The 23,399-nt window shown below is 41.5% G+C and overlaps 1 protein-coding gene across 2 annotated transcripts in view; it reads left to right on the forward strand.

Annotated features, from left to right (window-relative positions):
- The window catches only part of LOC106566415 (copine-5), a 244,587-nt gene that overhangs the window by 198,106 nt on the left and 23,082 nt on the right, over positions 1 to 23,399 (forward strand). For both annotated transcript variants that reach the window (XM_045692915.2, XM_045692916.2), the window contains 3 exons: positions 8,552 to 8,598; positions 9,379 to 9,560; positions 13,696 to 13,823. In XM_045692915.2, the coding sequence (XP_045548871.1) occupies positions 8,552 to 8,598; positions 9,379 to 9,560; positions 13,696 to 13,823 (357 nt within the window). The remainder of the gene's footprint in view (positions 1 to 8,551; positions 8,599 to 9,378; positions 9,561 to 13,695; positions 13,824 to 23,399) is intronic.

A 23,399-nucleotide genomic window follows, 5' to 3' on the forward strand; every position in this document is an offset into this window, starting at 1 on the left:
AATTGTCAGATGTATGGGGACAAATTACCTGTATCCAAGTGCATTGCTGGATAATTCTCACTGCACAACCATCACCATGAAAAAGCATAATCCTTGCCTACCCCAGTCATGGTTGTTTGAGTCTTAATGTGAACAATGGGTCTGGTCAGCTCTCTTGGCAAGAGCATCAAAGTCTGGTGTCATCTTTGATGTAGAGATTCTCAGAACAGCTGACAAGTGGTCATTTGTTAAATTTGACCTGTGACGGGATTTGTTGTAATTCATGACTGAGAACATTTGTTCACACACATATGTGGACCCGAATAAAACAAGCATCCTTTAGGCGTGCTTTTTAATGTTTGGACACTTTGTTTCATTCAGGAAGCCATAGAACTGGTCTATTGTTGCTGTTTTGTACTTCTCCTTCAAAGCACTGTCACATTGGATGTCGATGAGCGCCAATTGTGTGTCTGGTGGTGCTTTCTCACTGTCAAAAGACAAGAAGCTCCAACTCAGTCTCAATCTTGGTGAAGTCTGAGAAGAGACGGGAAAACATTCAGGTCCATCAAAGTGCTACTGTATGTCTCAGTGCGGCACTGCGATGTGGGCGAGTTCAGTGCGGCCAGTGTTGGAAAATGAGAGAGAGACCGACTGCTCATTTGTCTGGAGAACAATTATAGTTTGGTCTTGAATGCTTTCACGCTGGAATACAGTTCAATGCACAAAAAACACAATTTCCCTGCAGTTTCACATTCAGATCATTCAGATGCACCAATATGTCCACACCGAAAGCAAAGTCGTCCAGCCAGTCTGTCTTTCAACTCAGAGAAGTCGTCAGCTTTACCAACCGTATCAACGAACATACCTATCTCCTCTCTCAGTTCCCACACACGGCGAAATACTTTTTCCAGGCTTAGCCAGCACACATTTGAATGGTATAACAAGTCCATTGAACAGCTGAATGAACTGACGATGGTTGAGCCTCCTTGCCCGTATAAAGTTGACAAGTTTTACAACCACTTTGACAACATTTTCCAGCTTTAACACACTTTTACACAGGGCTTCCTGATGAAAATATAGTGAAGAAATATAAATTCCTCCGAGTTTCTTATTTTACTTTGTCTTGTAATCTTTTTAGTAGGCCAATGTTTTTACCGGTTAGATTTGGTGATCCATCTGTTGTGGCGTTTGTCAGTTTGCTCCACGGTAGATACATTTTTTCCAAGCAGGCAGACACCCTGTCATGTAAGTCAGAGCCCCTGGTTGTTCCCATCGTTGATTCCATCGCAAGAAGTTCCTCTGTTATTTTAAAGTTCTCATTTATTCCTCTGACAAAAATTAAAAGTGGAGCGGTGTCTCTGATGTCAGTACTCTCATCCAGTGCTATAGAAAAAAGTTCAAAGCCATCTGCTTTTTTTCTTCAACTCTGAGATGAGTTCCTCACCTATCACTTCCACCCACCTGGTGATGGTTCTGCGTGATAAGCAAATTTTCTCTAATTGTCTTTTACTCTCAGGACAAAATATACCAGCAGTCTCCACCATAAACTCTTTCACAAACTCCCCTTCAGCAAAATGCTAGCTATGCTATTTTACTATTTTATGTGCCACTACGTAGCTTGCCTTAGTTACGGAGTCTTGAGTAGAGCACCGTTAGTAAACTTATTTTGTTGGGCTTTTAAGTTTGGTGGCAAGTTTTGAGACCTTCCTTGCCTTTTCCTGAGAGGACAGATTGCTAGCGTAGTTAGCATGCTTGCTTGAAAAATGACAATTGAGATTATATTCCTTTAAAACGGCAACACTTTCTTGGCATATCAGACAGACCGCCGTATGTCCAATATTAGTAAAAAAAAGTATTTTGCTGTCCGTTCTTTTAACACACGACATTCAGAGTCCACTTTTCTCATTTTCGCAGCACTCATTTTGCACGTCAAAAGTCATCAAGCAATGAAGTGGCTACGATGACTGAGCACATTCTGAATCTGACTGTAGGCCCAAATACAGAGCCCGGTGCCAGGCCACAGCGCAATCTATTGGAGGTTGTTTGTATATCATGGAATGAGTCATTTTAGGCCAAAGATCGTAACTCAAATATTATAATATTTAATACATTTAAAAAAAAATGTCTCGCGGGCTGGATTTAAGTGCCCGGTGGGCCGTACTTTGCCCCACCCTTGGTCTAGGAACTAGGAACTAGGAACTAGGGTCTATGGACTAGGGACTAGGGTCTACAGACTAGGGACTAGGGTCTATGGACTAGGGACTAGGAACTAGGGTCTAGGGTCTATGGACTAGGGACTAGGGTCTATGGACTAGGGACTAGGAACTAGGGTCTACGGACTAGGGTCTATGGACTAGTAACTAGGGTTTAGGGTCTACGGACTAGGGACTAAGCACTAGGAACTAGGGTCAGCTACTTCCTCTCGAGTAGCCCGATTAGATCAGACTGCACAGTACTAACAATGGTAAGCACATCGTTCAATCTGGTTTACCAGGCTATATGCGGAGAGCCAATCACTGTTGATCACCATAGAAGAGGCACAAACTACAGTAGCTACAGCTGGTCACTCCTGGGTCTTTAAAGTCTAACCGCTTAGGGAATGAATGGGGAAATTAAGATGGAGTCGTTTTCCCTCCATTTTCAGTTATTTTCCTTTGTTTCAAGGTCCTTGGTTGTCATCCTTTGCATTTCTCATGAATAATATATGACTTAGTGCTTTGTTAAGCGTGTGTGATGCTGTTTACAGATAGACATACTTTATGCGAAAGGAATCCATGATTATTAACCAGAATACATAATATACGGACAGATTTACATACTCAGCACTAGGCACACACTGCTGAATTTAGATCATAATGAGGATGATAAACGTACAGTAGTGAGATACTGAAATTATTAAATCAAATTCTGCACAGTAGTTAGGTTTTTGTCAGTGTAGCTTCGATACAATGTTAGTTAGCACTAATCCCTTGTCTCTCATTATGGACACTTACTTTCCTGTCAAATCATGAGTACTTTCACCTCCCTCGGCTTATTGGGTTATAAGAAACCATTTGGGGAATTTGTTTTCTAGGTTTTCCTAGATGTTTGGGATGCTGTTTGCATATTGCTGATAGCCTAAATGGTCATGCATGATTATTCACTGTAGGCAAAATACAATAGGGACAGGGACGACTAGCACAGGACTGAATTTAAAATTAATGATGTTAATATTCCACAGTAGTGGGCCTCAGACGGGGTTGAACATGACTGACTTGCTGCCTAACTGGGCTTGGAAACCAGACCGGCTGCTGCTCTGCTGCCGTGAACGTGAATTAATTTCTCCTACACTGCTGGGAGACAGGATAAAAAATATGAAATAAACAAAAAAATCTACCTTCATTTTTGAGAAGTCTCCCCGCTTGAGCAGGAAAGGCAGTTGGGTCGGTTTGGTCTGTGCTTCTCTCCCAGGTGAGAGCTGGGGCAGAGAGTGAAGTGATGGCTTCTGGGTAATTGCGGTGGGGAGGATTATGTATTTAAGCCGACGGGACGTAATGGTAACTTTGTAGGAGACAGAGAGCTGTCATATAAGAGTATCTTTGTAGGAGACAGAGATGTGGAGAGAGAGAGCGGGGGAGACCGAGAGAGAGAGATGGAACAGAGGGGTGGAGAGAGAGAGAGAGAGAGAGTGAACAGAGAGGTGAGAGAGAGGGGAGGGAGAGAGAGGTGGAACAGAGAGGTGAAGAGAAAAAGAGAGGTGGAACAGTGAGATAGGGGGAGGGAAAAGGAGAGAGAGAGGTAGAACAGAGAGGTGGAGAGGGAGATTGAGAGAGAGAGAGAAACCTTCCCCAATTTTTGGAACCAAGAACTGATCACCCCAATCCACAAAAGTAGAGAAAAATTTGACCCCAATAACTACCGTGGGATATGCGTCAACAGCAACCATGGAAAATCTTCTGCATTATCATTAACAGCAGACTCGTACATTTCCTCAGTGAAAACATTGTACTGAGCAATTTTCAAATTGGCTTTTTACCAAATTACTGTACAACAGACCACGTATTCACCTTGCACACCCTAATTGACAAACAAACAAACCAAAACAAAGGCAAAGTCTTCTCATGCTTTGTTGATTTCAAAAAGCTTTTGACTCAATTTGCCATGAAGGTCTGCTTTACAAATTGATGAAAAGTGGTGTTGGGGAAAAACATACCACATTATTAAATCCATGTACACAAACAACAAGTGTGCGGTTAAAATTGGCAAAAAAAACACATTCCTTTCCACAGGGCCGTGAGGTGAGTCAGGGATGCAACTTAAGCCCCACCCTCTTCAACATATATATATATATATATATCAAGTAAATGGTGAGGGCACTGTCTGCAGCACCCACCCTCAACCAACTAGAATCTGAAGTCAAATGTGTGCTGTTTGCTGATGATCTGGTGCTTCTGTCACTAACCAAGGAGGGCACGAGCAGCACCTAGATCTTCTGCACAGATTCTGTCAGACCTGGGCCCTGGGATCTGGCAGAAAATACTTGAATCAGTTATAGAACGCATTGACCTTTATGGTTGTGAGGTCTGGGGTCTACTCACCAACCAAGAATAAAAAAAATGGGACAAATACCAAATTGAGACTCTGCAGAAATATTATTAATGTGTGTAACCGATGTGAAATGGCTAGTTAGTTAGCGGTGGTGCGCGCTAATAGCATTTCAATCGGGTGACGTCACTCGCTCTGAGACCTGAAGTAGTTGTTCCCCTTGCTCTGCAAGGGCCGTGGCTTTTGTGGCACGATGGTTAACGATGCTTCGTGGGGTGTCAGTTGTTGATGTGTACAGAGGGTCCCTGGTTCAAGCCCAGGTTGGGGTGAGGAGAGGGACGGAAGCTAAACTGTTACATTGATGCTGTTGACCCGGATAACTGGTTGCTGCGGAAAAGAAGGAGGTCAAAAGGGGGGTGAGTGTAACCGATGTAAAATGGCTAGTTAGTTAGCGGTGGTGCACGCTAACAGTAAAAAATAATAATAATGCACGAGGAGCAGAATTAGGCCGATACCCGCTAATTATCAAAATCCAGAAAAGAGCTCTTAAATTCTACAACCACCTAAAATGAAGCGATTCCCAAACATTCCATAGCAAAGCCATCACCTACAGAGAGATGAACCTGAAGAAGAGTCCTCTAAGCAAGCTGGTCCTGGGGCTCTTTTCACAAACACAAACAGACCCCACAGAGCCCCAGGACAGCAACACAATTAGACCCAACCAAATCATGAGAAAGCAAAAAGATAATTACTTGACACATTGGAAAGAATCAACAAAAAAACTGAGCAAACTAGAATGCTATTTTGCCCTAAACAGAGAGTACACAGTGGCAGAATACCTGACCACTGTCACTGACCCAAACTTAAAGAAAGCTTTGACTATGTACAGACTCGGTGAGCATGGCCTTGCTATTGAGAAAGTCCGCCGTAGGCAGACCTGGCTCTCAAGAGAAGACAGGCTATGTGCACACTACCCACAAAATGAGGTGGAAACTGAGCTGCACTTCCTAACCTCCTGCTAAATGTATGACCATATTAGAGACACATATTTCACTCAGATGACATAGACCCATAAAGAATTAGAAAACAGACAACTTTGATAAACTCCCATATTTATTGGATGAAATACCACAGTGTGCAATCACAGCAGCAAGATTTGTGACCTGTTGCCATAAGAAAAGGGCAACTAGGGAAGAACAAAAACCATAAATACAACCCATATTTACATTTATTTTCCCCTTTGTACTTTAACTATTTGCACATAATATGACATTTGAAATGTCTTTATTCTTTTGGAACTTTTGTGAGTGTAATGTTTACTGTAAAATAATATATTGTTTGTTTCTCTTTTTTTATTATGTATTTGACTTGCTTTGGCAATGTAAACATGTGTTTCCCATGCCAATAAAGCCCTTAAATTGAAATTAAATTGAGAGGTGGAACAGAGAGATGGAGAGAGATATTGAGTCAGAGATAGGGGTGGAGAAAGAGATTGAGGAGAGAGAGAGAAAGAAAGAAAGAAAGAAAGAAAGAAAGAAAGAAAGAAAGAAAGAAAGAAAGAAAGAAAGAAAGAAAGAAAGAAGAAAGAAAGAAAGAAAGAAAGAAAGAAAGAAAGAAAGAAAGAAAGAGATGGAGAGAGATAGAGAGGGGGGGTGGAGAAAGAGCTGAGAGATAGAGCCAGACAGAGAAAGAGAGAGAGAGAGAGAGAGAGACAGACAGAGAAAGAAAGAGAGAGAAAGAGATGAGAAACTGAGCTGCACTTCCTAATCTCCTGCCAACTGTATGACCATATTAGAGACACATATTTCCCTCAGATTACACAGATCCACAAGGAATTTAAAAACAAACCCAATTTTGATAAACTCCCATATCTACTGGGTTAAATACCACAGTGTGCCATCAAAGCAGCAATATTTGTGATCTGGTGCCACAAGAAAAGGGCAACCAGTGAAGAACAAACAACATTGTAAAAAAAGATTACAACCCATATTTATGTTTATTTATTTCACTTTTGTTTATTATCTACTTCACTTGCTTTGGCAATGTTAACATATGTTTCCCATGCATATAAAGCCTTTGAATTGAATTGAATTGAATTGAATTGAGAGAGAGAGCGAGAAAGAGAGGTAGAACAGAGAGGTGGAGAGAGAGAGAGAGAGTGAGAGAGAGAGAGAGATTGAGAGAGAGAGAGAGAGAGAGAGAGACAGACAGAGAAAGAAAGAGAGAGAAAGAGATGAGAAACTGAGCTGCACTTCCTAATCTCCTGCCAACTGTATGACCATATTAGAGACACATATTTCCCTCAGATTACACAGATCCACAAGGAATTTAAAAACAAACCCAATTTTGATAAACTCCCATATCTACTGGGTTAAATACCACAGTGTGCCATCAAAGCAGCAATATTTGTGATCTGGTGCCACAAGAAAAGGGCAACCAGTGAAGAACAAACAACATTGTAAAAAAAGATTACAACCCATATTTATGTTTATTTATTTCACTTTTGTTTATTATCTACTTCACTTGCTTTGGCAATGTTAACATATGTTTCCCATGCATATAAAGCCTTTGAATTGAATTGAATTGAATTGAATTGAGAGAGAGAGCGAGAAAGAGAGGTAGAACAGAGAGGTGGAGAGAGAGAGAGAGAGTGAGAGAGAGAGAGAGATTGAGAGAGAGAGAGAGAGAGAGAGAGAGAGAGAGAGAGGTGGAACAGACAGGTGGAGAGAGAGAGAGAGAAAGAGAGAGAGAGAGAGATTGAGAGAGAGAGAGAGAGAGCGAGAGAGAGAGATTGAGAGAGAGATAGAACAGAGAGGTGAGAGAGAGAGAGAGAGAAGTGGAACAGACAGGTGAAGAAAGAGGTGGAAAGCTGTAAGTAGAAGTACGTAGCGGAGTCAGGTGTTTCTCAAAATGCATATTACCGTGTTCTGACCATGCCAATTGGAGCAGAGGAGGGTCGGAGGATCAAACGGAGCACGCAGTCCAAGTCAAACGGAGCACGCAGGGCACTTCTCGAATGCATACTCCATTTGTACATATTTTGAAGCATGCATCAAAGAAATATGATGCAACCACATAAATAAATTACTCAACATTTCTTGAAGTGAATGGCGGACATTATTGAGAGAAAATACACTCCGACTTCAGAATGAAATGCTGCCCATTCACATCTCATGTGTTACTTGGCTCCAATATTTTATGTTGATACGTTAATACATACTATGTTAATTTCGGCATGTTCTACTGCCTACATACTGTAGATTGTAAGTCCAAAATAGTCAATAATGCTAACTGGCTAGCTAGTACTGTTTGCTTTTAATTTATTTAACTCGGCAAGCCAATTAAGAACAAATTCTTATTTACAATGACGGCCTACCCCGGCCAAACCCTCCCCTAACCCGGACAACGCTGGGCCAATTGTGCTTTGTCCTTATGGGACTCCCGATCACAGCAAGTTGTGATAGAGCCCAGGGTCGAACCAGGGTCTATAGTGACACTAGCACTGCGATGTAGTTCCTTAGACAGTTGCACCGCTACGGAGCCCTGCTAGCTAGCTAGATACCCACCAAGAATTGACATCTATCTTTCATAATATTAGATTTAAGTCATTTTTGCCTGTTAAACTATCTGGTTAGCTACATTATTACGATTCACATATAGCTAGCTGATAGTTATAAAGTAAAAACATTTTGCTTTGTGTATATGTTGTTTTGGTCTCTATTGTTGCCATTGTCCTGGCTGGAAGAAGGTTCCGTGAATGGGTAGAAGCAGGGTAATACAGGAGGGGGAATGGGAGTGCTTCTCAAATGGAATGTTTTGTACATTGTCCTCACTCTTGTCCTCACAAGAACGTACTCAAGAGAACATCGTCGGCACATAAGGGTTTGGAGCGACGGTTGGATGTGTATTGAGAAACACCCAGAGTGGGGAGACAGAGTGGTTGTTTAGCTAGTCAAGGTGGGCAACACTAGCTCAACATAATTATAAAATGAAACACCAGGAAACAGTTCTCTAATATCAATCTTCTTCTCTCTGTTTTTTCTTCCAGAACCCAGATTCACTTCACGGTGGCCATTGATTTCACTGCATCCAATGGTGAGGGCTGGTACTTTTCTACTACACTCCACTCTTACCAATTTATGACACTACTCTTTTGTAAAAGACTGGGTTACATTGTGGTTTCACCAAACACAAAGTCTATAATGAAACATGCAATTCCAATGCAATCCCATTTACAAAGCTATTGAAAATCACACTACAATACTATTACTGTGTTAGCTTTACTGACTGTGTTAGCTTTTCAGACTGTGTTAGCTTTTCGGACTGTGTTAGTTTTACTGACTGTGTTAGCTCTACTGACTGCGTTAGCTCTACTGACTGCGTTAGCTTTACTGACTCCGTTAGCTTTACTGACTGCGTTAGCTTTACTGACTGCGTTAGCTTTTCTCACTGCGTTAGCTTTTCTCACTGCGTTAGCTTTACTGACTGCGTTAGCTCTACTGACTGCGTTAGCTCTACTGACTGCGTTAGCTTTACTGACTGCGTTAGCTTTACTGACTGCGTTAGCTTTACTGACTGCGTTAGCTTTACTGACTGCGTTAGCTCTACTGACTGCGTTAGCTCTACTGACTGCGTTAGCTCTACTGACTGCGTTAGCTCTACTGACTGCGTTAGATTTTCTGACTGCGTTAGATTTTCTGACTGCGTTAGCTTTACTGACTGCGTTAGCTTTACTGACTGCGTTAGCTCTACTGACTGTGTTAGCTTTACTGAATTAAGACTGAGTTTCCATGTTGCTGGTCTTGGATGTCTCACTGTGAGAGTCTTCAGTCCAGTATGTTGCATCACTCACCTCTAACCTCTGACCCTCCCTAGGTAACCCGTCCCAGTCCACCTCTCTACACTACATGAACCCGTACCAGATGAATGCATACGCCATGGCCCTGAAGGCTGTAGGAGAGATCATTCAGGACTATGACAGTGATAAGATGTTCCCTGCTCTGGGTTTCGGAGCCAAGCTGCCCCCTGATGGACAAGTCTCCCATGAGTTCCCCTTGGTAACTATCTATCATCATCATATGACTGCACACACAAACACCCAACCCCCCCCCCCCCCCCCCCCACACACACACACACACAACGGACACAGCTGGGTGTTATCTGATGTCCAATGAGTTCCCCCCAGTTAATTATCCTGTAACACCTACGGAACACCTACGTGAGAATGCTAGTCATTGACTACAGCTCATCGTTCAACACCATAGTGCCCTCAAAGCTCATCACTTTAGCTAGGGACCCTGGGACTAAACACCTCCCTCTGCAACTGGATCCTGGACTTCCTGACAGGCCGCCCCCAGGTGGTAAGGGTAGGTAACAACACATCTGACGTCACTCGCTCTGAGACTTGAAGTAGGGTTGCCCCTTGGCCGCGGCTTTTGTGGCGCGATGGGTAACGATGCTTCGTGGGGTGTCAGTTGTTGATGTGTGCAAGGGTCCCTGGTTCGAGCCCAGGTTGGGGCGAAGAGAGGGACGGAACCTACACTATTACATTGATGCTGTTGACCCGGATCGTTGGTTGCTGCGGAAAAGGAGGAGGTCAAAGGGGGGGTGAGTGTAACCGATGTGAAATGGCTAGTTAGTTAGCGGTGGTGCGCGCTAATAGCGTTTTAATCGGTGACGTCACTTGCTCTGAGACTTGAAGTAGGGTTGCCCCTTGCGTTGCAAGGGCCGCGGCTTTTGTGGCGCGATGGGTAACGATGCTTCGTGGGGTGTCAGTTGTTGATGTGTGCAAGGGTCCCTGGTTCGAGCCCAGGTTGGGGCGAAGAGAGGGACGGAACCTACACTGTCATTCAACGAGAGAGAGGAGAGAGTGCAGCAGCTAGTCCCTTCTTTCTGCAGTAGACTACTAGTTTTCATGGACATTTTTTCACTTGAGAAGTACTGCCCTGAAACTTTACATTTTTTATATATATATATATACTATTTTTGTTCCTTTATTATTTCCCGCAAAACCTACCACCCCTCCCCTAATTGGAGTAAACTAATGAACAACAACACTTAGGCTTCCACTTCCAGCTTATACATACAGCTTTTACATTTTACGGACACAATCTATTTTAAATAGTTATATTTTGTTTGTTTTTAGTCCTGGCTTTCCTCTATTTCTGATGTCCATCAAATTTGATTTCTATTTGCTATATATTTTTAACTGTGCTATTTCACAACATTTCTTAACCTAAATACATTTTACAGACACAGTATATTTTACATTTGTTATCTTGCTGTTATTCGTCCCACCCTTCAGCTCCATTCAACCCCTCCCATCTATCTCTTAACCCCGTCCATATTGGATTTTATTTACCATACATTTTTAAACTGTGCTGTGATGCTTCAAAAATGTTCTGAACCTTTCTATTCTCGTAGTTTCTACAGATTGTAAATTGAATATAAATATTTTAGCTAAAAGTATTATAATATTAATGATCGATTGACTATGACTTTTCAAATCACCCAATATTGTTATCTGCAGCGTTAGCTCCAGGTAAATTTTGCAATTCAAAATAAATGATCTAATGAATCTGCCTCCTCGCAGCAGAATCTGCAGCGCTGTGAAGGTTGTGTCCCCATATCTATAACATTCTATTGGTTGCAAGAATTTTGTATAATAATTTAAATTGAAAAGTTCTAAGTTTTGAATCCGACGTTGTTTTGCGTGTCAATTCATAAACCAGATACCATGGAGTCAGTACATCAAAAATCTCTTCCCAACTATTTTACAATCTATATGGTCCTTAAATGAAACTGGTATATATTTTTATTTATCATAATTTTCTTTAACTAGTTTTGGTCTTTAATGCAGGTCCGACAGACAAGTTCCTTACTTTTTCCCTCTTCCATTTTTGCAGTAACGCTGCAATTAGTTGGTTGTAATTTTTGGTAGAGCAGACATTTACATATATTTGTGTTGGCTGCATGTGTGACATAACTCCACCAGTCCTATTTATGATATTATTTACAAAGATTATACTTTTTTTTTAAATAAAAAAACGACGTTTTTTTTTATCAATTTGTATATTTGAGTTTAACCACACTATTTGTTGAATTATTTGTTCTGTATTTTCTGATGGATTAAACTGAAATTGCAATCAACTTTCTATGGTTTGTTTAAAAAAATTACGATATTTTGTAGATAGTTTCGTTTTCAAATAATCTAATAGAGGGAAAAAGGCCCTTCTTGAACATGGGGTGAGACATTCTTACTAATTTGCTAGAGAACCAGTTCGGATTATTGTTATTATTATTATTATTATTGATGACGGATCACCAGCTCAAGCTGAACCTCGGCAAGACGGAGCTGCTCTTCCTCCCGGGGAAGGACTGCCCGTTCCATGATCCATGTTCCATGATCTCGCCATCACGGTTGACAACTCCCTTGTGTCCTTCTCCCAGAGTGCTAAGAACCTTGGCGTGATCCTGGACAACACCCTGTCGTTCTCCACTAACATCAAGGCGGTGACCCGATCCTGTAGGTTCATGCTCTACAACATTCGCAGAGTACGACCCTGCCTCACACAGGAAGCGGCGCAGGTCCTAATCCAGGCACTTGTCATCTCCCGTCTGGATTACTGCAACTCGCTGTTGGCTGGGCTCCCTGCCTGTGCCATTAAACCCCTACAACTCATCCAGAACGCCGCAGCCCGTCTGGTGTTCAACCTTCCCAAGTTCTCTCACGTCACCCCGCTCCTCCGCTCTCTCCACTGGCTTCCAGTTGAAGCTCGCATCCGCTACAAGACCATGGTGATTGCCTACGGAGCTGTGAAGGGAACGGCACCTCCATACCTTCAGGCTCTGATCAGGCCCTACACCCAAACAAGGGCACTGCGTTCATCCACCACTGGCCTGCTGGCCCCCCTACCTCTGAGGAAGCACAGTTCCCGCTCAGCCCAGTCAAAACTGTTCGCTGCTCTGGCACCCCAATGGTGGAACAAGCTCCCTCACGACGCCAGGACAGCGGAGTCAATCACCACCTTCCGGAGACACCTGAAACCCCACCTCTTTAAGGAATACCTAGGATAGGATAAAGTAATCCTTCTAACCCCCCCCTTAAAAGATTTAGATGCACTATTGTAAAGTGGTTGTTCCACTGGATATCATAAGGTGAATGCACCATTTTGTAAATCGCTCTGGATAAGAGCGTCTGCTAAATGACTTAAATGTAATGTAATGGATTAAAGTATAACTTTTGTATGACTGAAGCCTTTAGTGAGAGGTCTAATGCTTAAATATTTTATCATTTTTGCCCTCCAAATTCATATTCATTATATAAATAGGCCCTTTTAATTTTGTCTGGCTTGCCATTCCAAATAAAATGTAATATTTTTTGCTCATATAATAAAAAAACAACTGGTTGCTAGGTGTAGGCCAAACCATAAGCAAATAGGTAAACTGTGATATGACTAAAGAGTTAATCAGGGTGATTTTTCCACAAATAGACAAGATCTTGCTACCATGGAAAGGAACCTATCTATTTTTGCTAACTTTTTATTAAAATGTATTTAAGTGAGATCATTTCTTTCTTTCGGGATATGTATACCGAGTATGTTAGACCATTTTATTATTAAACTACACGGTTATGTAAATTTTTTATTTTTTAGTGATCCAATATGTAAAATAGTACAATAGTATCATAATTTGGTTTTAATCCAGAGAGGTTAGAAAAAGTATCTAGCTCCTCTCTGAGGCTGTGGAGGGATTCTAATTGTGGATTTAAAAGAAAACATGAATCATCAGCGTACAATGACAACTTTGTTTTTAAGCCCCAACATCTTAGTTATATGTAAAATTGTGCCACTCCTGAGTAAAAATGTCAAAATTAATTTCAGATTTCTTGATTTATCTTAGATTAATTAATTCAGACTAATTTGAGGAAGTGTTACTAGCGATGTTGTTGCTACGGTGGCTTAAGAGGGACAAAAAACAGTAATATTTTTTTTCTCATTTTACAAGCGAGGTCTTTAGGGAGTATGCGAGCAGAGACGTTCGCTTTGCCTAGCCGAATTCTGCTAGGAGCAAACCGAACCGATGTATGCGTACGCCTTTACACTCACATTCCCTCACTATATTATCCTGGTTATATCTCAGAAATGAACCATTCAAAATTCAGGTAACATGTTTGTATTTTCTCCTTCACAGAATGGCAACATTGAGAACCCCTACTGCAACGGAATGGAGGGGATTCTTGAAGCATACCATCAGAGTCTAAAGACTGTACAACTCTACGGACCAACCAACTTTGCTCCGGTCGTCAACCACGTAGCAAAGTGAGTCATTGAATAAAATATGCTAATCCTAATCTAGAGAATACCATTGCTGGTGTTTAAAATAATACTGAGATAAAGGACCAACTCTTTGGTCCTAAGCTGCTGTATGTAAAAATATTGTGTGCTTTAGCTTCAGAAAGTATTCATAAACCTTGATTTATTCCACATTTTATTGTGTTACAGCCTGAATTAAAAATTGATTAAATTGTTTTTTTTTCTCAACCATCTACTCACAATAACCCATAATGACAAAGTGAAAAAAATATATATTTAAATTGTAAATGTATTGAAAATGAAATACAGAAATATCACATTTACATAAGTATTCACACCCCTGAGTCAGTACATGTTAGAATCATCTTTGGCAGTGATTAAAGCTGTAATTCATTCTGGTTAAATCTCTTTGCACACCTGGATTGTACAATACTTGCACATTATTATTATCTAAATTCTTCAAGCTCTGTCAAGTTGGTGGTTGTTCATTGCTAGACAGCCATTTTCAAGTCTTTCCATAGATTTTCAAGTCGATTTAAGTCGAAACTGTATCTAGGCCACTCAGGAATATTCAATGTTGTTATGGTAAGCAACTCCAGTGTATATTTGGCCTTGAATTGTAGGTTATTGTCCTGCTGAAAGGTGCATTTGTCTCCCAGTGTCTGTTGGAAGCAGACTGAACCAGGTTTTCCTCTAGGATTTTGCCTGTGCTTAACTCTATTCCATTTATTTTCATCAACAACAAAAAAACTACCCAGTTCTTGCCAATGACACACATACCCATAGCATGCTGCAGCCACCACTCTGTAAATGTTTTAAAGTCACCCTTTCCCTTCATGGTGAATTCCCTGAGCGGTTTCCTTCCTCACCGGCAACGCCTGTATCTTTGTAGTGACTGGGTGTATTGATACACCATCCAAAGTGTAATTAATAACTTCACCATGCTCAAAGGCAGGGCTTCTTAAACTTTTTCAGCCTGGGACCCAATTTATAAATTCTGTCTTTCCTGGGACCTAAGCTTATGAAAACATGCAACTATATATAGATATCGGTACATTTCATTGTACTTATGCCAATGAACAAATGCAACATAGACAAATAACACTTAAATTAAATACCCATATATATATATATATATATATATATATATATATATATATATATACACACCACCATTCAACAGTTTGGGGTCACTTACAAAAGTCCTTGTTTTTGAAAGAAAAGCAAAAGTGTTATGGACAGACAAATCTAAGTTTGAGTTGTTCGGATCACAAAGAAGAACATTCATGAGACGCAGAAAAAATGGAAAGATGCTGGAGGAGTGCTTGACGCCATCTGTCAAGCATGGTGGAGGCAATATGATGGTCTGGGGGTGCTTTGGTGGTGATAAAGTGGGAGATTTGTACAGGGTAAAAGGGATCTTGAAGAAGGAAGGCTATCACTCAATTTTGCAACACCATGCCATACCCTGTGGACAGTGCTTAGTTGGAGCCAATTTCCTCCTGCAACATGACAATAACCCAAAGCACAGCTCCAAACTATGCATTAACTATTTAGGGAAGAAGCAATCAGCTGGTATTCTGTCTATAATGGAGTGGCCAGCACAGGCACCGGATCTCAACCCTACTGAGCTGTTGTGGGAGCAGCTTGACCGTATGGTACGCAAGAAGTGCCCATCAGCCCATCCAACATGTGGCAGGTGCTTCAGGAAGCATGGAGTGAAATCTCTTCAGATTACCTCAACAAATTGACAACTAGAATGCAAGGCTGTAATTGCTGCAAATGGAGGATTCTTTGACGAAAGCAAAGTTTGAGGGACACAATTAAAAATAAAAAATCTTTATTTTTAACCTTCTGAACATCTTGACTATGTTTCCTATTCATTTTGCAACTCGTTTCATGTATGTTTGCATGGAAAACAAGGACATTTCTAGTGACCCCAAACTTTTGAACGGTAGTGTATGTATAATATATATATATATATATTTGGAATTCTGAACTGATTGATCACATCACACAGATGTCTAACAGAACACACACACAGGCTCAGTGTTTGATAGTGCAACCTTAAGTAACAGTACAGATGAAAAATTATCAGGCCTACTGTACATCTTACTGTAGAAATGATCAGGCCTACTGTACATCTTACTATAGAAATGATCAGGCCTACTGTACATCTTACTGTAGAAATGATCAGGCCTACTGTACATCTTACTGTAGAAATGATCAGGCCTACTGTACATCTTACTATAGAAATGATCAGGCCTACTGTACATCTTACTGTAGAAATGATCAGGCCTACTGTACATCTTACTGTAGAAATGATCAGGTCTACTGTACATCTTACTGTAGAAATGATCAGGCCTACTGTACATCTTACTGTAGAAATTATCAGGACTACTGTACATCTTACTGATGAGATTATTGTTGAAAAAAAGTCTAGGTTGGAACTGTTGCTGTTAAAATACAATAAATAAAAACGTTTTATTCTGAACTGGAATAAACTGATTGATCACATCACACAGATGTAGACCAGAAAACACACAGTCCTAATGAGAGGTGTGTGACTGGTTGAAGTTTTCAACAAGCAGGTCTATTCTGGGCTCAGTTAGTGACAGCGCAACACTGGTCATGCTCAGCACTGAGTCTGTTTCTTTACTTGTTTCTAAAGTATGCCAGAGTTGAGTACCCTCACTGCCATGGGTACAGTGCCTTATGGAAAGTACTCAGACCTCCTGACATTTTCCACATTTTGTTACGAAACAGACTCATTCTAAAATGGATTAAATAAATAAAAATCCTCAGCAATCTACACACAATACCACAGAGCTTGAGAGGATTTGCAGAGAATGGGAGAAACTCCCCAAATACAGGTGTGCCAAGCTTGGAGCGTCGTACCCAAGAAGACTCAAGCCTGTAATCCCTCCAAAAGATGCTTCAAAAGAGTACTGAGTAAAGGGTCTGAATACTTATGTGAATGTGATATTTCCGTTTTTTTTATTTTTATAAATTAGCAAAAAATTCTAAACCTGTTTTTGCTTTGCCATTATTGGCTATTGTGTGCAGATTGATGAGGGGAAAAAACAATGTAATTAATTTGGTGAATAAGGCTGTAACCTAACAAAATGTGGAAAAAGTCAAGGGGTCTGAATACTTTCCGAAGGCACCGTATGAGGTGCCAAACTGGATCAGAACATCTACTGCTTTCTCAGCTAGGCAGGAGACCGCTTCCTGCTGTAGATGAGCAACCCAGATCTGAGTGAGTGTGTTTGTCTTTAAAATAATCTTGCGTCAATCAGTGTATTCCAGTTCAGAATACAAATTATTTATTGTATTTTAACAGCAACAGGCTAGATAGCTTGCTTTAGCTAACGTTAGCTAATAGCTGTGTATAAGTGGATTGTTTAAAAGATAAACTCACATCTACTACTATGAGAGATGGTATTCCCTTATTTCTGCTTATTACCTATTAGAAAATGACTAAAATGCCTTGCCAGCTGACTTACTCTTCCACTGTCGAATAATTGTTTCCTGGACAACCATTTATGCAGAACTCCACCAATCAGGCCTTTATGGTCGAGTGGCCAGACAGAAGCCACTCCTCAGTAATTGGCACATGACAGCCTGCTTGGAGTTTTCCAGAAGGCACCTAAAGGATTCTCAGACCACGAGAAACAAGATTCTCTGGTCTGATGAAACCAAGATTGAACTCTTTGACCTGAATGCCAAGCCTCACATCTGGAGGAAACCTGGCACCATACCTATGGTAAAGCATGGTGGTGGCAGCATCATGTTGTGGGGATGTTTTTCAGCGGCAGGGACTGGTAGACTAGTCAGAATTGAGGGAAAGATTAACGGAGCAAAGTACAGCGACATCCTTGATGAAAACCTGCTTCAGAGCGCACAGGACCCCAGACTGGGGCTATGGTTCACCTTCCATCAGAACAACGACCTTAAGCACACAGCCAAGACAACGCAGGAGTGGCTCCGGGTCAACTCTCTGAATGTCCTCGAGTGAACCAACCAGAGGTCTGACTTAAACCCAATCTAACATCTCTGGAGAGACCTGAAAATAGCTGTGCAGTGACGCTCCCCATCCAACCTGACAGAGCTTGAGAGGATCTGCAGAGAAGAGTGGGAGAAACTCCCCAAATACAGCGTCATAATCGCTGCCAAAGGTGTTTCAACAAAGTACTGAGTAAAATGTCTCATAACTGATATTTCAGTTCATTTATTTAAAAAAATAACATCTAAAAAACAGTTTTTGCTTTGTCATTATTTTTCTTACAATTTGTATCCTGTTTTAGCATATAAAAAATGCTTGGAAAGATCAGAGGTCGGACCTAAGCAAGTGTTTAAATACTTCCCTACACATATAGAATATGAGGGGGAAAAAACGATTTAATCCATTTTAGAATAAGACTGTAATGTAACAAAATGTGGAAAAAGTCCAACTGAATAGTTTCAGAATGCACTGTATGTATAGGGGTAAGGGGACTAGGCAACAGGATATAAGATAAACAGAGTAGTAGCAGCTTGTATGTGAGTGAGTGAGTGAGTGAGTGAGTGAGTGAGTGAGTGAGTGAGTGAGTGAGTGAGTGAGTGAGTGAGTGAGTGAGTGAGTGAGTGAGTGAGTGAGTGAGTGAGTGAGTGAGTGAGTGTGGGTTGGTGGGTGTGTGTAAAGTCAGTATAAATGAACGTGCAAATGATGTATAAGTGAGCAGATGGTGGAGTGAGTGTCTGTGTGTGAGTGTTGGAGTGACTGTGTGTGAGTGTGTGTAGGGCCCTGTGAGTGTGCATAGAGACATTGCAAAGATTGAAATAAAAGGTCAGTAAAGATACAAGGTAAACTCAGATAGTCCATGTGGCTATTTTGTTAGCTATTTATCAGTTGTATTGCTTGGAGATAGAAGCTGTTCAAGAGCCTGTTGGTGTCAGACCTGATGCACCGGTACCTCTTGCCGTGCGGCAGCAGAGAAAATAGTCTATGGCTCGGGGAGGTTGGGGTCTTTGACGATTTTCCGGGCCTTCTTCTCACACCGCCTGATATACAGTAGAGGTCCTGGATGGCGGGGGGCTCGGCCTCAGTGATGTACTGGGCTGTCCGCACAACCCTCTGTAGCGCCATGCGATCGAGGACGGTGCTATTGCCATACCAAGCGGTGATGCAGCGATGCAGGGTATTGTGTGTAGATAAGTGACACAAAATGTCAATTGAATCCATGTTTAATTCAGGCTGTAACAACAGCATACGTGGAAGAAGTCGGGCGTTGTGTGAATACTTTCTGAAGACATCTGTACATGTGACTCTGGATGACATCATACTGATGTTAGTTTCCAACATTAGGGCTGTGTTTTGTTTCCTTTTACGTTTTACATTTTAGTCAGTTTCCTTGCCACAATACTAACGAGTATCACGATATTGGTATCGTCCCGGCCCTAATCTCAACTAGCCTAGTCCCAGATCTGTTTCCTGTTGTAAAGCCAACTAATTGGCATGAGGTATCCTGGTTCCAGATATTTTTATACCGTCTTAACCATATCCTATACTTGTTGTTTGGCATTACAATAGGAGTCGCCTATAGAGCATAAACAGATCTGGGACCTGGTTATAGGAGTCGGCTATACAGCACAAACAGATCTGGGAGCTGGCTATAGGAGTTAACCATACAGCACAAACAGATCTGGGACCTGGCTATAGGAGTCGGCTATAAAGCACAAACAGATCTGGGAGCTGGCTATAGGAGTTAACCATACAGCACAAACAGATCTGGGACCTGGCTATAGGAGTTAACCATATAGCATAAACAGATCTGGGAGCTGGCTATATTAGTTAACCATACAGCACAAACAGATCTGGGAGCTGGCTATAGGAGTTAACCATACAGCACAAACAGATCTGGGACCTGGCTATAGGAGTTAACCATACAGCACAAACAGATCTGGGATCTGGCTATAGGAATCGGCTATAGAGCATAAACAGATCTGGGATCTGGCTATAGGAGTCGGCTATACAGCACAAACAGATCTGGGAGCTGGCTATAGGAGTTAACCATACAGCACAAACAGATCTGGGACCTGGCTATAGGAGTTAACCATACAGCACAAACAGATCTGGGAGCTGGCTATAGGAGTCGGCTATAGAGCATAAACAGATCTGGGATCTGGCTATAGGAGTCGGCTATACAGCACAAACAGATCTGGGATCTGGCTATAGGAGTTAACCATACAGCACAAACAGATCTGGGATCTGGGTTTAGGAGTCGGCTATGCAACAGGATAAACAGATCTGGCACTTGTCTACATCTCAACAACCGCACAAGGCTGATGATCATCATTCAACCTTATCTCAACCTTGGTTATAAAGCCAGTTGAAAAACAAACCTTCAGGCAACCTTCAGCTCCACGCTGGATACGAATCAGACAGGCCATTAGAGCCTGTAAACCCAGTAAATAACTGTTGTTTTATGGGTGCGTTGTGACTTAATGAAGAGGAAATAAACAATCAACTGTTGCCGTGGTGACAGATGTAAGTGGAGATCAAGTCTCAGGTCAGACTAATGAGTGCATGGACCCACGTTGTTGTTGGGTGTGTGTGTGTGTGTTTGGTTTTACTATCCTTGTGGGGACCAGAAGTCCTCACAAGGATAGTAAAACAAAGACAATTCAGACAAGTGGGGACATTTCAACGGTCCCCACAAGGAAAACGGCTATTTTAGGCTTAGGGGTTAGGTTAGGGGTAGAATTCAGGTTAGAATTAGGGTTTGAGTTACAGTAGAGGTTTAGGGTTAGGGTTAAGATAGGGAAAATATGATTTTGAATGGTGATCAATTCTTTGGTGCCCACAAGGATAGTAAAACTGTGTGTGTGTGTGTGTGTGTGTGTGTGTGTGTGTGTGTGTGTGTGTGTGTGTGTGTGTGTGTGTGTGTGTGTGTGTGTGTGTGTGTGTGTGTGTGGCCCTGATGAGGCTAGATGTCCCTTTAATCTCCAAAACAACAGTAATGTCTCAAGTCTGTGTTTGTGTGACCTCCTCTCACTCAAACACACACACACACACTCACGCTCACGGACACACACACACACACAGACACACACCATCCCTCTGATGCTGAACCCCTCCTTGTCTTTAATTAAAGTGTCAACTTCAGACTCCAGAGAGCCAATCATCTGACAAGCTAAATTAGAAAGCAGGAGAAAGGGCTCAACAACAACCCCCAGAGGTCCAGCTGAAATGTCAAAACGTCCTTAGCTTTGGCATAATGAGCACTTGGATGTGTCACTGTTGTCTCCTCTTCTCTAGTCACAATAAAAAGATCAGGATCAGAGTACAGTAGGAGAGCTGATTTAGGATCAGTTTTGCCTTTTAGATCATAATGAATCAGATTACATGGACAGGAGGGAGCTGATCCTAGATCATAATGAATCAGATTACATGGACAGGAGGGAGCTGATCCTAGATCATAATGAATCAGATTACATGGACAGGACGAAGCTGATCCGAGATCATAATGAATCAGATTACATGGACAGGAGGGAGCTGATCCTAGATCATAATGAATCAGATTACATGGACAGGAGGGAGCTGATCCTAGATCATAATGAATCAGATTACATGGACAGGAGGGAGCTGATCCTAGATCATAATGAATCAGATTACATGGACAGGAGGGAGCTGATCCTAGATCATAATGAATCAGATTACATGGACAGGAGGGAGCTGATCCTAGATCATAATGAATCAGATTACATGGACAGGAGGAAGCTTATCCTAGATCATAATGAATCAGATTACATGGACAGGAGGGAACTGATCCTAGATCATAATGAATCAGATTACATGGAGAGGGGGGACCTGATCCTAGATCATAATGAATCAGATTACATGGAGAGGAGGGACCTGATCCTAGATTATAATGAATCAGATTACATGGACAGGAGGGAGCTGATCCTAGATCATAATGAATCAGATTACATGGAGAGGTGGACCTGATCCTAGATCATAATGAATCAGATTACATGGACAGGACGAAGCTGATCCGAGATCATAATGAATCAGATTACATGGACAGGAGGGAGCTGATCCTAGATCATAATGAATCAGATTACATGGACAGGAGGGAGCTGATCCTAGATCATAATGAATCAGATTACATGGACAGGAGGGAGCTGATCCTAGATCATAATGAATCAGATTACATGGACAGGAGGGAGCTGATCCTAGATCATAATGAATCAGATTACATGGACAGGAGGGAGCTGATCCTAGATCATAATGAATCAGATTACATGGACAGGAGGAAGCTTATCCTAGATCATAATGAATCAGATTACATGGACAGGAGGGAACTGATCCTAGATCATAATGAATCAGATTACATGGAGAGGGGGGACCTGATCCTAGATCATAATGAATCAGATTACATGGAGAGGAGGGACCTGATCCTAGATTATAATGAATCAGATTACATGGACAGGAGGGAGCTGATCCTAGATCATAATGAATCAGATTACATGGAGAGGTGGACCTGATCCTAGATCATAATGAATCAGATTACATGGACAGGAGAATGCTGATCCTAGATTATAATGAATCAGATTACATGGACAGGACGAAGCTGATCCGAGATCATAATGAATCAGATTACATGGACAGGAGGGAGCTGATCCTAGATCATAATGAATCAGATTACATGGACAGGAGGGAGCTGATCCTAGATCATAATGAATCAGATTACATGGACAGGAGGGAGCTGATCCTAGATCATAATGAATCAGATTACATGGACAGGAGGGAGCTGATCCTAGATCATAATGAATCAGATTACATGGACAGGAGGGAGCTGATCCTAGATCATAATGAATCAGATTACATGGACAGGAGGAAGCTTATCCTAGATCATAATGAATCAGATTACATGGACAGGAGGGAACTGATCCTAGATCATAATGAATCAGATTACATGGAGAGGGGGGACCTGATCCTAGATCATAATGAATCAGATTACATGGAGAGGAGGGACCTGATCCTAGATTATAATGAATCAGATTACATGGACAGGAGGGAGCTGATCCTAGATCATAATGAATCAGATTACATGGAGAGGTGGACCTGATCCTAGATCATAATGAATCAGATTACATGGACAGGAGAATGCTGATCCTAGATTATAATGAATCAGATTACATGGACAGGAGGGAGCTGATCCTAGATCATAATGAATCAGTTGGTAGAGCATGGTGTTTGCAACACCAGGGTTGTGGGTTCGATTCCCACAGGGGACCAGTACGGAGAAAATGTTTTATGAAATGTATGCATTCACTACTGTAAGTTGCTCTGGATAAGAGTGTCTGCTAAATGACTAAAAATGTAAATGTAAATTAATCAGATTACATGGACAGGAGGGAGCTGATCCTAGCCTCTGAGAGGCTTAATATACACAGCCCCTGGTCAAATCATGAGCCTACCTGCCAATCAATAATAACTCTAAAAAGAATAAAGAAATACAGCGATTTGCAATTCTAAACACATAAGTAAATGATTCATGTTATGGACAGCTAGGGATGGGTGATGGAATCTAGGTC

Source organism: Salmo salar, chromosome 13, assembly GCF_965601325.2.
Source record: "Salmo salar chromosome 13, fSalSal1, whole genome shotgun sequence".
Lineage (NCBI taxonomy): Eukaryota > Metazoa > Chordata > Actinopteri > Salmoniformes > Salmonidae > Salmo > Salmo salar.